At 53.4% G+C, this 16362-nt stretch overlaps 1 protein-coding gene across 2 annotated transcripts; it reads left to right on the forward strand.

Moving 5' to 3' along the window:
* Positions 1–1077: 1077 nt before the first annotated feature.
* Positions 1078–8545, forward strand: Sstr5 (somatostatin receptor 5). Of its 2 annotated transcripts, XM_005349096.3 has the most exons (3): positions 1078–1143; positions 4352–4444; positions 6077–8545. In XM_005349096.3, exon 3 carries the CDS (start codon positions 6116–6118, stop codon positions 7202–7204), a length of 1089 nt encoding a protein of 362 aa, XP_005349153.1. In that variant the 5' UTR covers positions 1078–1143; positions 4352–4444; positions 6077–6115; the 3' UTR covers positions 7205–8545. The 2 variants fall into 2 exon arrangements, with proteins under 2 accessions (XP_005349153.1, XP_026636410.1); XM_026780609.1 differs by lacking the exon at positions 4352–4444 and having other exon boundaries at positions 1090–1143.
* Positions 8546–16362: the final 7817 nt, after the last annotated feature.

The following is a 16362-nucleotide window of genomic DNA, read 5'->3' on the forward strand; positions in this document are numbered from 1 at the left end:
GTCTACCAGATCGGCTGAAGAACCTCCTCTTGGGGACAAGCAGTGTGTGGCTGACCCCCACTTCCTTTGGCCAGGTCCCGATGTCATATGGATGTATGTCATCTCAGCTGTTCCTGGTGGGACTGCAGGATGTCAGCTCAGGTTAAAGAGCTGCAAGCAGGCTCCAAGGGCAGGGAGCTGCTGGGGCAACCTCTGTGTCTAAATGAGGCCCTCAGCTCTTAGAGTCAGCAACTCCTCAGTGAGCAGCATCCCAAGACCCAGGAAGTGCCTGGTAGAACACACACACACTCATCAGTCCTGCAAGGTCAGAGAACCCCAGGTGCTCGCTTGCACTCTGAATTGGAGATTCCCACTGCCTCCACTCCACTCTTTGAACTTCACCTGGGACATCTCTGTAGGCCACCAGACTTCTCTCAGCAGGATTCTTCTCAGACTCTCCAGGCACTAGAGGGACTGCTTTCAGTCACAGCCCAAAGAAGTTGTTGGAAAGAGGGGCGTGGTCTAAGTCACTGACAACCATACTAGGGCTGGGAAAAGGTTTCGGAGACGAAGACGAATAGACATATGCGACTTGGGGCATACAGGGAGCTAGGAAGATGAGGTTGCATAGACAAGAGTCCCACCCAGACAACCTGACTGTACTGCCCAGACCCCCGACTCCTCTGGAAAACCCCCTTTCTCGCCGTGCCCACGGGAGCTCGCCCCTCCTTACCCAGCCTCCCCACCCCACCCAAGGCGCTCGCCCCGCCCTGCCTCGCCCCGCCCCTTCCACCTCCTCCACCTCTCCCTCTCGCTAGCCTGAGGGCGGGCGCCGACCTCCTACCTCGAGTGAGCACTCTGCTCTTGGAGCCCGAGGGCGCTGCCTTGTCGCGCAGTGCCCGCTGTCTCCGGTGTGGGCACCCAGTCCCGCACAGGTCTGTCGCTTCCTCTCGCTGTCTGCAAACAGCCCGGGCCTGGGGTCCCGCCATTTGGACCCTGCCTGCGACGCACAGGATCCTCAAGCTTTCCTGGACATCTGGGGGGCTGACCTGCCTCTGCCCCAGTTCCTCTGGCGTCCTCTCCCCAACCTCGGAGCTGCATTCCTCTGCCTTTTCACTCCGCCGGCCTCGGAGACCCGGCGGCCGCCCCGTGTGCCTGGGTCAGGTCAGAAACCACAAGGGACCCAGATGTCTCCCTCTGCTCATGCATCCTCGGGTCCGACCACTCCATGGCGCGCGCACCCAGTGCCAGGGAGGGTTGCGGACTGAACAAAATTTGAGGTCTCAGGAGCCGCGGGCTGGGAGGGAAAGTGGGAAGACGTAGAGGGGGCAGGCTAGGCTAGGAGGTCTGCAGCTGGACTCCGGGGGGTGGAGAACGGTCGGGAGAAGCAGTGGCTTGCGCATTTGGATCTGCTAGTTGGCGGGCATGGTGGGGCCAGCCATGGGGCTGTGGCCTGACACGCATGGACGCCCTATGGGATCTGGGGTCCCTGCGATTGTTTGCGTGGAGGAGGGAGTCTGGTTACCGGTCTCCCAGCCATCCCGCCCCTCTGTAGGACCGAGAACGTCCTGGAACTTTCCTTCATGTGTAGGGCCCTTCCCTCCATACCACCCCTGTGTGACTTAGGGTGATGAGGGCCAGAACCCAGGTGCCCAAAGTCAGACATGGGAACTGTTGCTCGGCAACACAACGCGTCGCAGGGTCAGGTGGGATACACTGGAGTCTCTGGCAGCACTAATAACCGATCGTAAGCTGGCATTGGCTCCCCATAAAGTAAAGGAAAGGCCCAGATTTATGAAGAAATGGATTGTAGACGGAAGTAACCGCCTTCAGGGCAGGGAGACCCACCTGAGCTACTTCGCCAGATCGTGCGATTCTCTCCTTGCCTCCTGGCTGGTCCTAAACCTGCCTCACTTTCCCCCTGCCCTGGCCCAAGCAGCCTCCAGAAGCGTTCAGAGGTGGAGTGTATGTATCTGGGGAAAGACAGGAGAAGAGGTGTCGCTAATGACTGTGGGTAGGGGTGGGGTGTGGATGTCGGACTCCAGCCCCCCCCCCCAGCAAAGCGGGTGGAGGGCAGAAGCATACAGCACGGGTGACTTGACACTTCCATCTCCAGATGAGTCAGGGCCCGGCCATTTCATCCTTCGGGCAACTCTTCATGTGTATGGGCTTGCTTACACCTGAAGCCTGGGCTCAGGGAAGCACCAAGGTCCCCAAGATCACAAGGCAGGTATTGGGGTAGGGGTTAGGACCTGCTGGGGGAGATGGCACTGGAGGGTGGGCTTGTCTAAGCAGGTCTTTAGCTGGACTCTGGATGCATAACCCCCTCCTTTGCTCCTCCCTCCCACAGTCGAGATGGCCTGAGGGGCAATTTTCCCGTGAACATGTACTTTTAGTGAATAAGAAAATTGCTCTTTTAAAAACGGTTCTTGCAGAATCATATTCTACGAGGCTGGCACAGCTCTAGGGCCCATTTTGTTCTTTGTAGCTCCAAGGCTGGTCTGGAGTTGCAGCGTTTGCATAGATGGCAAGGACTGGTGGCCTGCTAAGCCACTCCTGGGCTCTAGGCAACAGTGAGGAGGGATGGGCCAGAGAGAAACCTCAGAAGCCCAGGGAAAATGAGAGCTAGACTTTAGGTCAGAATGTGTTCAAGAGCCGCTATCCCAAGTCAGAGCCTGTTAGAGATCCCCGGAACCTCTCAGCACTTTCCCCAGTAGCGGAGAGCTCATCTTCAGGGGTTGGTCTATCACCCACATCCAGCCCTTTTTAGGTCCTTTGCTTAGTCTTTTGGGGAGAGGTGACCCACGGGCCTCTGCAGCAGGTCTATGTGTGTTGGCCATGTGAAATAACATTTCGTGACTCCTGGCTGAACCATGGTCCTTTACAGGACAGTTCTCTACAGGAGTCCATGGGACCCATCGGTGAGCATCACTTTAGACATATCATATAGATACTTCCTGAGACCAGCCCCTGTGAGCCAATCAGCAGTTCCAACTAGGGACTCCAAGGAAGCTCCTGTCTGAATGTCTTGGTTTCCCGCCGAAGCTATGTGTGATATGGGGCCCAGCTGAAACCATTCTTGTCCCCAATCCAGGGACACCCTTCTAGACCAGGGGTTCAATGCCAACAGAAGAACTCCATCATTTACTTAGCTACAGCCATCTCGCACCTAACATTGTCTTTTAAAGCTATTTATTTATATGTATATGGGTATTTTGCCTTCATATATGTTTATGTACCATATGCATGCAGTGCTGTGTGTGCAGAGACCAGAAGAGGACCTCAGATCTCTGGGACTGGGGTTATAGATGGCTGTAAACTGTCATGTGGGTGCTGGGAATTGAACCTGGGCTCCCCTGAAAGAGCAGCCAGTACTCTCAAACACTAAGCCATTTCTTCAGTCTTTCTCCTTTCTCAATACCAGGTCTCATACATCACGGACTGGCCTCAAACTTAGTATCTAATCAGGACAGGAATGGCCTTGAGCTTCTAATCCTCTGCCTTGACACCTTTCAAGGGCTGGATTCACAAACCTGTGCTAGCACATCTGGTTTATGCATTGCTAGGAACTGAACCCAGGTGATCGTGCATGCTAGGCAATCACTCTCCATTCCCAGCCCTACCCTTGGCCTTTGTTATTAAATAAAGTTTGTCGTGTACCTCTTGCTTTAGCTTTGCTGATGGAATAGTATCGTCGTAGTCACTGTCTGTGGTGTTTCCATGTGGTGTCCCTACCGATATTCTTTGGGATTTTCTGCGGCTCTGTGATGACGCTGCTGTATTGTGACTTAATCCTACTGGAGACATGATTAACCAAGAAGTCTCATCCTTCCCTCTTGTCCTGTGGCCCCTGCTTGGCCTTCCTGTTGCTTTCATGTATGTGTCTTCTCAGTATCCCTTAGTGTCTTCTATTTCACCAATTCTCTCCTCAACACTATCTACATTAAAATTAGTCTTTTTTTTGAAGTTGCTGTTTATTTAAATGACTGTATTTTTCGTATTTTAAAGGTTTGTTTTATTTTAAATTATGTGTGTCTGTGTGGGGGTTGTCAGTGCAGATTACCAGAGGCCAGAGGTATCAGATCCCCCTGGAGCTGGAGTTACAAGCAGTTGTGAGCTGCCCAGCATAAATGCAGGAATCAAATCTGGGTCCTCTGCAAGAACAGCCTCGACTCTTAACAGATGGGCCGCCTTTCCTGGCATGAAATGGCTGTGTTTTTCATGTTCTGTGGCTTCCAAGTAGGGGACCTGCTCCATTTACTCATTATTCCTTATAATGTTTTATCCATACTGTACTCAAAGATCTTACACTTAACTGAAACATGTTCCGGGCATACTAGTTAAATCATTAAATCATCTTATTTTATTTTAGCTTTTCCAGGTGAATCCACTGCTGGTCCCCTCTGTCTTGGTCTTCCAGGTCATATTCCTTAGCATCTTTGAGCCTTGAGAACTTGGGACTTTGGTGAGTTGGCCTGTGGGGAGGAACATTTTTATTTCCTTGTTGCGGCTGCGGTTCTCTCTTGGATCCCCACACCCTGGCCTGCCTTTCCTTATTCTTCAGATTGCAGTTGCCTCTGCTAGGTCCCGCACCCCTGGACTAGGTCCTTCCCTGACAGCTGCGAAAGTGTCCCATGTCTGCTCTGGCCTAGGCCACTACAGATCAGCTGAGCAGACCCAGATCTCTGAGGACAGCATAGCTAGTGGACAGCCTGGCTCAGGCCAGGGCTCCTGCCTTGCTATGGCCTGTCCCTGGCCTGTGTCCTCCTAGTACTTCAACCATGGGCACCAATCCTGCCCATCTCCTTCTTGCCCAGCAACGGAGATGTTTATTTCTTCTTGGGCATCTTGCTTTTATGAAAGACTTCAAACACAAACACAAATGCACCTGCCACTCATCTGTCAGGCACTGTCCGCCCACACCTGCCTCTCCGCTTTCTCCACAAAGCCCATGCACTGCCTCTGTGTCCTCCCTCTGCTTCCCGGGCCTTAGTTCACCTGGCTCTGCCATGTGCTGGGCTGTAGACCCCCTCCTGTGCTGTGCCCACAGCCTGGTGTGTTCCTGTTGGCTGAGCTGTTATGTCTGTTCTGTGTGTTTGCACTAGGCACCTTTCTATCCCATAGCGAGCACTAAGCCTGGACTTAAGGATATCTGTTCTGCCATTGCTAAGCAAGAGACAGACCTTTGCCCTGGGCAGGCAGTACCTTCAGCCTGGTGTCCTCGGGGGCGAGAAGCAGGCCAGCCACTGTATAGTACAGGGACTTCTGGAGTCACCGCTGCTGCAGAGTCTCAGGCCCTGCTGGGGCTTTATTGTTGTTGTTTTTTAATATTTATTTATTTATTATGTATACAATATTCTGTCTGTGTGTATATCTGCAGGCCAGAAGAGGGCACCAGACCTCATTACAGATGGTTGTGAGCCACCATGTGGTTGCTGGGAATTGAACTCAGGACCTATGGAAGAGCAGGCAATGCTCTTAACCAGTTGAGCCATCTCTCCAGCCCCCTGCTGAGGCTTTAAACCGGCCTACTGGGGACAGCATTCCCTAAGATCCCCTGTCGGGGGAGAGTCCCACCCCAGAGAGAATCCAACCTTGGACTTACTGGCAGAGCAGGCCTAGGATGCCATATGTGTTGGGTACGACTGGCTTACGGCAGCCATGGCATCTCAGCCTCCCCATCCTGTTCTATCAGCCACTTCTCCTCATAGTTTGGGGACCCCTGGGAGGTGATACCCACTGAGTTTATGTCACCTTCCTGAAATACTGCCCTCCAAGGCTCTGAGAGGTTTTGGAGAGAGGGTGCTGGACATCAGACCAAGCCAGAGGAGTCATGGGTTGCGTGCACATCCTAGGCCAGTCACTGTAGTATAAGTATTGACAGGTAACGCCCACCTTGGCTCGTGGAGCCACCCATCCTCTCGTGGCTTCTTCTTTCTCTCCAGCTTGTTTTCCAAACAATTTGCTTAATGCGATTCCCAGCCAAGTCGAGCATGATTAATGGTGTTTACCCACTACGGTCGGGCAGCCGGACTGGGGGTGGCTGGAGGAAGGAATGCCCGAATGTGTCCACTCATGACACCCTCTTCTCTTGCAGAGACACACGTGGGCTGGTACCTAGCCTGAAGCCGGCAGCATGGAGCCCCTCTTTCAAGCTTCTACACCCAGCTGGAATGCCTCAGCTGCTTCCAGTGGTAACCACAACTGGTCACTGGTGAGCCCAGTGTCATCGATAGGAGCCCAGGCAGTACTGGTGCCCGTTCTCTACCTGCTGGTGTGCACGGTGGGGCTGGGTGGAAATACACTGGTCATCTATGTGGTGCTGCGGCATGCCAAGATGAAGACGGTTACTAATGTGTACATACTGAACCTGGCTGTAGCTGATGTCTTGTTTATGTTGGGGCTTCCCTTCCTGGCTACGCAGAATGCCGTCTCCTACTGGCCTTTCGGCCCCTTCCTGTGCCGCCTGGTCATGACGCTGGATGGCATCAACCAGTTCACCAGTATCTTCTGCCTGATGGTCATGAGTGTTGATCGCTACCTGGCTGTGGTCCACCCTCTCCGCTCAGGTCGGTGGCGTCGCCCACGGGTAGCCAAGCTGGCCAGCGCTGCTGTCTGGGTCTTCTCACTGCTCATGTCTCTGCCACTCTTGGTCTTCGCCGACGTCCAGGAGGGCTGGGGCACCTGCAACCTGAGCTGGCCGGAGCCTGTGCAACTGTGGCGTGCAGCCTTCATCACCTACACGTCTGTGCTGGGCTTCTTTGGGCCCCTGCTGGTCATCTGTTTGTGCTACCTGCTCATCGTGGTGAAGGTGAAGGCGGCAGGTGTGCGCGTGGGCTCCTCCCGGCGACGGCGCTCAGAGCGCAAGGTGACTCGCATGGTGGTGGTGGTGGTGCTGGTGTTCGTGGGCTGCTGGCTGCCTTTCTTCATTGTCAACATCGTCAACCTGGCCTTCACGCTGCCAGAGGAACCCACCTCTGCTGGCCTCTACTTCTTTGTGGTGGTCCTGTCTTATGCCAACAGCTGTGCCAACCCCCTGCTCTATGGTTTTCTCTCCGATAACTTCCGCCAGAGCTTCCGGAAGGTTCTGTGTCTACGTAGAGGATATGGTATGGAGGATGCAGATGCCATAGAGCCGCGGCCAGAGAAGAGTGGGCAGCCGCAGGCCACATTGCCCACACGCAGCGGCGAGGCCAATGGGCTCATGCAAACCAGCAGGCTGTGAGTGCCCCAGCAGCACCCAGGTCCAGCCAGGCCTCTCTGAAGTTGTCTTCTGGGATGTGAGGGGCTGAGATGCTCTTATCCCCAGGTCTGCAAGTTGGATTCTTCTTGGTAGCAGTGTGAAGACAGCTGCCTGGGGCTAAGCCATGGGTAGTCAGCATAGCTGGTGCCCTGTGGTGACTGACCCTCGCTTTCACCAAAATGTTCTGCCAGGCCAGGGTCTGAGAGTTTGGAGGTCCTGAGATGGGCTTGGCAGGGAGAAAGGGCTGGATTTGCCCTCTGGAAATATTCAGGCCCCTTCACCTCCAGTGTGGCACGATTGTCAGCCTCTCAGGCCAAGAAGCAGCTTTCCGGGAGGAAGCCTGGAGACGCTCGTGCAAACTGTTGGTTCATGCCAGAGACTGCCCTCCCTGAAGCCATACTGGCCAGCTGGCCCTCAGCCTCTGCTCCATCCACCTTCTGGCCAGCATGGAAGCCAATTGAAAGGTACCCATGTGTGCTGGGCCCCCAGCCTCCGCTTACAGAGCTTCTAGGCCTCTACGATCTTGCAGCTGCATGCACTTTGAGGACAGTTGAAGCAAAGCTGCACTGATCCGGGGACAGAGGAAGTAAAACCCTAGGGCACTACTCTGGCCTTTCCGCCATTTCTCCAGCATGAGGAAAGTGAGGCCTGTGCAGGGCAGACACATGGTGAAGACCAGGAAGAGGAATAGACTCACCAGGACTCTGTCTATTCAGCGTGGCCCAGAAAGGGTGGCCCCAGGGAAAGACTCTGCAGAGGCTTCCTTGAGGCTCAGAGACTGAGGACACACAGGGACTTCACAATCCTCTTTCTCCTTAAGGCAAAATGCTGGGGCTCTCTCTGTTCTTGGAGAGGGGGTAGGGTGAGCAGGTAGCAGGCAGGAACTGTTCCCAGTGCAAACAGCACAGTCTGGAAAGCCCTACCGTGTGAGATAGTGCAAATGCCAGGGCCAAAGAGGGCCAAGTCCCTGGGGAACCTGTGATCCCCCTCAGCCCCCTCCAGCAGCTTCTCCACTCAGACCCAGAATGTGCTCAAAGAACCCCCGGGGTCCCCAGGGTGCCCTTGGGCCTTTCTGAAGCTGGAGAAAGAAGTAATCGTATTATTTCCCTGCTCTGGGCAGCCCTGCCTGGCAGTGCTTGGCTCCCTAGTAGGGTGCAGAGGCCAGGCCAGCAAGACTGGCCAGAGAAAGACTGTGGGATGCTGGGTCACATCTGAGAACGTGACCCCTCCCTAGACAGATGCCGAGCCTGGAAGCTCATCCCTCATAATGAGGGCTCTTGTGTCTTACAGCCTGTCCCGAATAAATGAGAAAATAAAGTGTTTAATTCCTTCCCAAAGCAAATATTGTCCATGGAGCCAAGTGAATTCAGTTCAAAGCAGAGAACTCCACAGCTGTAATGTCATCTGCTCCCAGAGACCTGACCTCCGGCGAGGAAGGGCAGGGACATTTCCATTTACTGGTTCTGGACCCAGTTCTCAGGAACTGGTGGCAAAACCCACCCCACCCACCAATGTCAGCATCCCAAAGAGGGGTGTTTCCAGAGGAAACTGAGGCCACTTTACCCCCTAGCCTCTGCCCACCATTGGGCCTTCTCTTAGGATTGGGTTGCAAAGGGCAACCATACCAAATGGCCCAGGAGAGTGAGCAGAGGGCTCAGGTCTCTGCCGACAGTTTTGATAAAGGGGGTTCCTGACCGGACAAAAGTGCTCTTAAAGGTACAGACATGGCAGGTAGCCAGCACCCTCTTGCAGGGAGCGAGGCACAAACACGCCCCATGGACTTGGACATAGAAATGAATGGAGGGTGCTTCTTAGACTATCCTTGGTTCTAGAAGCTTCCCCTACACCTCTGGGCACCCTGTTCCTTTTCTCGCCAGCCTGAGGCCCCATATAGTAGTAGCAGTATCCAGGCCCAGCACCAGGGTGCCTATTCCCTTTAACCCCAATCCATCCAGGCTCACACCCCAACAGGGCTGCAGTCTGGCCGTACTGTACTCTTGTGACCTTTAGCCATTCCACCGGCCACGTGATGGTCAAGTGCATACTGTCCCTGCCCCCAGATCCAAACTACTGGTATATGATGCCACTTTCCAGTCCAGATGGTGGATCTGGCCGTACTGACCCCACGGCAGGCATCAGTCAGTTCCTCTGCTTCCCTAAGCTAGGCTGGAAGAGTGTTCTGACAGAGAAAACCAAATGTGTGAAGTCTCAGAGGAGCACAGGCAAATGCACCCTCCTGTCAGAATGGGCGGCTTGTCAGGGACAAGTTGGGGCAGGAAAGAGGATAGGTGCAGTCCCCAACTCTGCCTCAAAGGTCTCATCATGGGTCACCAGCAAGTAGGATGAGATGCCAACCAGAGAGGGGAGAGCTAGGGTGTGGATAGTGCGCAGGTGCTGGGATGGGGTAGGAGGTGGGCTGAGCAAGATGGGGGACTGAGATGAGGCTCCCAAGGTGCTGAGAGGCTAACACAACCTCCCTGGCAAGAGCCGGGGAACCCCAGACTGGTTCCTGATTAGGGAACTCTGAGGGCGAGACCTGGGATTGAGAGCGGTGTGGACTATTCTGGGAGGTCCAAACTTAGCCGACATGGAGGGGCAGGGGAGACAAAGCCCTGGACACCACAAACGCACCTATATTAAAGGCCTGATGGGTGTCCAGGAGAGCCATGAGTCCTGGACAACGTAAGTACTGGGATGTCCTCCACTGCAGTCCCGGAGAATTGCAGGGGTAACCCAAAGCAAACATCCTGGGGCCGCCGTGGCGGTCTGCTGATCTACTTTATGGCTCTGTCTGCATCAGTGGGTTTTATGGGACACTGGGTTCCAGCGACTGAGTGACCTTGCCCAGGAAATCTGGCCTGTGGGGCAGGGCTGAGGATGGGGAGGGGACAGGAGATGTCTGTTTGCCTGGCAGGGTGGGGTGCAGCCTGGACATGTGGGGGCAGAGAGGCAGTCCCCTCAGTAGAGCCATAGTGGGGCCACTCCTTTCGGCCCCCTCACCCCCAGCAGCAGGAGTAATGTCAGGGATCCCGTGGCAGATTCTGAGAGTAAAGAATATTGTTCCCATCAGCCACCACTTTCAGGTGTCCTAGGGAAGCACAGATGGATAAGTAAAGATGGCAGGCTGCCACTGGCCCAGGTACTTAGGGACACCATTGCTTCCTACTAAGTAGGAGAGACTGAAGATAGCAAGAGAGAGCTTGGGTGGGGATGTTCATTCAGTCTCTCCCGCTCCTCACCCTTTAGGGCCTGCTTTCTGTGTTTCCTGGGATCCTGTCCTCTGTCATGGAGAACGGGGCCTCTCCATGCGAGTGGCAACAGGGAGGTTTGGTGGAAGGACACTTAGTGCTTACCTGGAAACAATGGGCGCTCGTATAAGCCGTGACGGAGGGAGGGGCAGCATCATCAGATCAGAAGAGAATACAAGAGAGAGGCCCCATGCAGAAACAGCCAGGGACAAGGGCCTCTACCCTTCCTCCTTCCCTGCTCTCTCCATAGTCAGGCACCGCTGAAAGCTGTGGATGGGTCCATCGCTATCCAGAGTGAGTGCAGGCCAGTGGGAAGGTTGAGAATGGGCAGGCGAGCTGGAGATACCTGTCCCTTCGCTCTGGTCACAGGAGAGGACACCTGTCCATCTCGCCCATTTCTCCTCCCTCCCATGAGGCCTGAAGGAGATAATGTCAAGGCCTATTACCTCAGAAGTCTGTGTCCTCACTTCTAACCCAGTCCTGAGTAGTTTATACTAGGTCTCTTGGAACAAGTCGGGGTGCTCCTCCTGCCCACCCAGCTGTGCTCCCTCCCACGGCCCCCAGTGACATCATGTGCTTGGTGTGAGTGGACCACACTTTGCCAAAAGCCTTGTGTACATGCCGTGGTGCAGCATTTGTCCTATCATCGGTTTATCACACAGCGTGATGTCCCCAAGGCTCATCTCTGGGTCCTGACAGGTGTCAGCACATCCTGGATAGTACTTTATTGCACTGGGGCATGCTTCATGCTTGGCAGACATGTGGGTTGTGCCACTATTTGGGCTTGGTAATGTAGAAACCACATGTGGTTGCATAAACCTATAATCCCAGCACTTGGGTGATGGCAGCAGGAGGCTCGGGAGCCAGGAGCTCAAGGCCAGCCAGCCTCAACTGTAGTGTGCTCGAGGCTGGTCTGGGTTACATGAGGCCTTGTCTCTGTCTGTCTGTCTATCTATCTATCTATCTATCTATCTATCTATCTATCTATCTATCTATCTATCTTTCAGAAAATTAAACTCCAAGCCTTCTAGTCTGTTTATTCCTTCTCATCAATACTATTTTTGCAGAGTTAAAAAGTGGATCTTTTATGCAGTATTTGTTATAGCACTGCCCATAATAGACAGCAGCTAGAAACACCCTCATAGGAGCAGGTGAGTTCTCGCCATGTGCTGGAATATTACTCAGCCATAAAAACAAAAGAAGTTCTGATGCCCGTGACAACGAGACAGAAACCCAGAAATGTGATGGTCAAGCCAGGCGTGGTGACTCAGCCTGTAACTCCGGCACATGGGAGGATGAGCCATCAGGACTGCATCTAGAACTGCATGTGATTGGCGGCCCCTGATACAGGCTTTGGGAACAGAACTCAGGTCCTATGTGAGAACAACAAGCCCTCTTAACAACCCCAAGTCACCTCTTGAAACTCGAGAATAACAATTTTGAGACCAATCTCAGATACAGAAAGAGACTGTGTCTCAAAAAGGAAAGAAGGAAGGGGGAGGATGTGGAAATGGAGGGGATGCTCTGTGAGAGGCACATCAAGTACACCTGTGATTCCACTTGCTCAAGATGCCCAGGAGGGGCAGAACCACAAGGACAAGAGTAGAATGCCATCGTTAGGGCACAGGAGGAGACTAGGTGGCCACCCATAAGCACAGATTCCTTGAGGAGCTGAATGGAGGTGGAGGCTCCCCAAGCTGTGTTAAATGTTACTTGACTGTTTGCCACCAACTAGTAAGTTTCATGTTGTGTGAGTTCAGCTAATGATTCAGGATTTTGTTTTGATGGGAATCCACTCAGCTGGAAATCAAATACAAGACAAACCTCCCTTGGTAGGGAGCAACGCTGGAATGTGTGCACCTGAAATATTTTCCTTCCATCTTTCCTCTTTTATGGGGGGGGGTGTTGTTTGGGTTTGTTTTTTTTTCTTCTTCAAGAAAAGGTTTCTCTGTGTATCCTTGGTTGTCCTAGAATTCAATCTGTAAACTAGACTAGAACTCAAATTCATAGAGATCTGCCTGTCACTGCCTCCTAAGTGCTGGGATTAAAGTCATGCACCACCACCGGCTGACTCACCCTTCCTTCCTTCCTTCCTTCCTTCCTTCCTTCCTTCCTTCCTTCCTTCCTTCATTTTTTTCTTTCTTTGTTTTTTGAGATAGGGTTTTTCTATAGCTTTGGACCGACCCTGTCCTGGAACTCCCTCTGTAGACCAGGCTGGCCTCGAACTCACAGAGATCCACCTGCCTCTACCTCCCTAGTGCTGGGATTAAAGGCATGCACCACCACGGCCCAGCTCTTTCTCTTTTAAAGCCAGGGTCTCACTATGTAGCCCTGACTGGCCTCAAACTCACAGAGATCCCCCTGCCTCTGCCTTCCAAGTGCTGGGTTTAAAGATGTACTCTACCATATCTGACATTTTCCTTTTAGAAGATTGATTTATGATTTTTAATTATGTATTGGTATACGCACATGCATGTGGGTAGCTGCATGTGAGTGCAGGTGTTATGGAGACCAGAGATGCCAGATCCTCTGGAACTGGAGTTGCAGGTGGTTGTGAGCTATCAAACATGGATTTCTGAGAGCCAAAGTCAGAACGAGCACAAGCACCTTTAGCCGCCGAGCTGTCCCTCCAGTCTCTGTATATTTTTCTTAGTTTTATCACATGGAGTGGAGCCAGCATGTTCCTGATTAACTCTGGTTCTGCACAGCTGGCGGTTCAGGCTGCTGCCATAAATTCCCCCTCAACTCTAATCTCTAATTGCTCGGGATAGTGGCCAGAGTGCCATTGATTTTCCATCTCGGGCCTTTTCACAGGGTGTGCTTATCACTCTGTCAGGATCAGCCGTGGCCCACACGCTTTTATCGCTGTGCAGAAAATCGAATCCTGACAATCACATCCCCTCCCAGCTCTGGTCATCTTAAGATGCTATGTAGGGGTGACTGTGGGGTGCAGGCACCTCCCCAAGAGTGCGGAAAGACTCTTAGTCTTGTGTTGGGTCCCCCACCCATCTAGAGTTTGCCAAATACCCTTTGCTGCCTTCAGAGAGCTGGGAACTCCCTTGATCTGTCCTGCCCACACTATGGCAGTGATTTTATCAGCCCATGGTGACATTGCCTCCCAATGAGCCCAGTTCTGCTCCTCCGAATGGGCCACCTGGAAGCAGGCCTGGCCATGGCTCTCCTGTCTCTCCAGCCTGGTGGTAGGCATCTTCTGGGCTGCATGTGTGGAGGGGACTTTCCTGTACCCATCTGTACATGGCATCATGTGCACTGGGGATCTGAGGGACCGGGTTGGGCTGAATGAAGGTGCTGTTCTCTGGCAGTCCCTGTCCAAAGCCTTCGAAGACAGTATCCTGGGAGAACAGGCACCCTTTGACCCCCAAGTCACCACCCCACAAATCCCAGCTGTTCTTCCCACATGACCCTTCATCTCAACAGCAAGAGGCCAGGTGTCTGCACCATGGCCAGGTGCCTGCACCATGGCCAGGTGCCAACTGCTCCGCCCTTCCGAGTCCCCATGGGAGACTCCAGCCCGGGCTCCCTAGCAGTCTTGAAGCACCAGCTGTGTTCACACTGTACACCTGTCAGGAGGCAATGGGACTCCCTGGGTCTGCATTAAGAGGCTTGGCTGTGGAGGCCCCAACTGGACATGCGAGCTGAACAGAATGCAGGCTTTAAATGGGGGCATCTAGGCTGGTCCTCTCACCCCAGAACAAGGCAGAGCAACCACTGTGTCTAGCCTGGGGCTCAACAGGCTCCTAGCAAGCCCAGCCATTCACCCTGGTGCTTTAGTGGTCAGGCAGCAGGCCTAAGGATGCATTGGCTCGGCCAGGCTTGGCTTCTCTGCTACCCAAGCTGGACCTCGGCATCTGGGGACCAGGACCTGAGAAGAGTCTCCCTTGGGCCTCCCCCTTCCTGTTTAGGTACAGTGTGGGAGTCTCTGCACGGGACCCTCTCTGTTCTACAGCCCCTACTAGCACCTGAAGGCAGTTCCTGACATATCTCCTGCTTGCCCAGCATCCTGGGTGTGTCCAGCTATTCTAACTGTAAGTGGACACAAACTGAGGGTCAAAATTCAACCTGAGCTCCACCGACCTCAGTATCCTGAGTAGAGCTGGATCCCTGAGACAAGAACAGGCCTGGGCACCTGTCCCATTCACTGTGCCTGGGACCTTTCTGGACCATTATGCTTAGGTTTCTGCAGGCCATCCTGAGGCAGGGTACCTTTTGTTTTCAGGAGATGGCCAGGGCACCCCATGTCCACTTGGAGTGGACATCTCTTGGTAAGAAAGTGGGAGATTCCCTAGAGTTAGGCTGGGAAAGTCCTGTCTAGGGAGACTGTAAAGAGAGTTGATACTGTATGGGGCCATGGAATGGAGTCATGCCTCCAGTGCCTTGTTCCCCGCTTCCTCTGCCCCCTCAGCTGACCATCCCTGAGTTCTGTAGGGTTCAGAGACTATTGTATGATAATCATACTTTCCATTTTGAATTAGTGAGTTTATTACGTACATGGCAATCCAAGTTAAAAAAAAATAACTAGCAAAAGACAGACATAGATGATGACAAACCATCAGCAACCTGGGTGCTCAAAACAGCCAACCTTAGTTGATTTGCGAAGTCTCTTTAAGGCGATCACCTGGAGTTCCCAATAGAGACTGTCCTGACCAGAGCAGAGTGTCTGTCCCCCTTAGAAGAGGCTTCCAAAGAAAATAACAAATAAAAAATAGAGATGACACCATCAAATCGGGGGCATGCAAATCTGCATGTAGCAGAAACCAAGTGGGTAAGTTGAGGCAGTCAGTTGAGGTCTTGAATCAAGATTCATCTCTGTGGATGATCTTTCCCTGGCTGAACTTCTGACTTCCTGTCCCTGTCATCTCACTGTTGAGTCATAGGAAGAGCAAAAGTCAGTCCTGAGAGACGGTTTCTCTCCTCAAGGCCGTGTTTTCACTCTTGGGCTATTGGCTCGGCTTTCCTCCTGGCCACAGCCTCTCCTCAGACAATGGGTCTGGGGGGACCCTCTGAGGCAAAGATGGGTCTGACGTGAAAGGCAGGACAACCCACAGCCAGCTTCTTGATGAGCACAAACAAGAGGTGACAACTTACTGATACAGCGTCCGTTATGTCTTTCCTGCTGCTCATCCTGGCACTGTCAGTTAAGGTGAACAGATGGAAATATTGCTTGGCAAAGCTTTCAACCTTAGGTGGTAGTCCTAAGGGATCATGAGGGAGTTCGTGCCTATTGGTCACCACAGTGACCCAGAGAGTCACCATGTTCTCGAGGAAGGATATAGGAGCTGTGTCACCTGTTCACGCTTCCCTGACCACAGCCTTGAGAAGTCCCTGGACTCAACTCACCCTTCCAGTTGTGAAGGCTTCCTGTCCTTGGGAACGTGGAAAGGCCTTGACCCTAGAAAACACAGGGCTCACGGGCCAAGGGTCTCCCAGGACAAAACCTGAGGGTCTTTGGGTATCTGGAGCCCCATGACCACCCAGTGGGAATAGCCCTGGCACCGCACAGAGAGAGAGGAGCCCTCAGATCACCAATTGACATCTTCGGCCATGCTCCCCTGTTTCTGCCTGCAGCCATGTAGGCTGGATCCTGGCCAACTTGGCCAGCCTTGAGGTGCAAAATGAAACTCTCGGGGTTACCCTAAAGAGGAAGCTAGTGAGAGAAGAGCCAGGAGGAGCAGGGGAGGCTCATGGGAACCAGCTGGGGTTGGTGAGGGACAGGTGTGTGGGGGTCGACTACCTTAGGGACAGGTGTGGGGGGGTCGACGACCTTAGAGACAGGTGGGGGGGGTGATGACCTTAGGGACAGGTGTGGGGGGGTCGACGACCTTAGGGACAGGTGTGGGGGGGTCGACGACCTTAGGGACAGGTGTGGGGGGG

This window comes from Microtus ochrogaster, chromosome 7 (assembly GCF_000317375.1).
Source record: "Microtus ochrogaster isolate Prairie Vole_2 chromosome 7, MicOch1.0, whole genome shotgun sequence".
NCBI lineage: Eukaryota > Metazoa > Chordata > Mammalia > Rodentia > Cricetidae > Microtus > Microtus ochrogaster.

Excerpts from the sequence above, each read along its gene's own strand:
- Sstr5 (XM_005349096.3), top strand. The coding sequence starts at position 6,116 with ATGGAGCCCCTCTTTCAAGCTTCTACACCCAGCTGGAATGCCTCAGCT.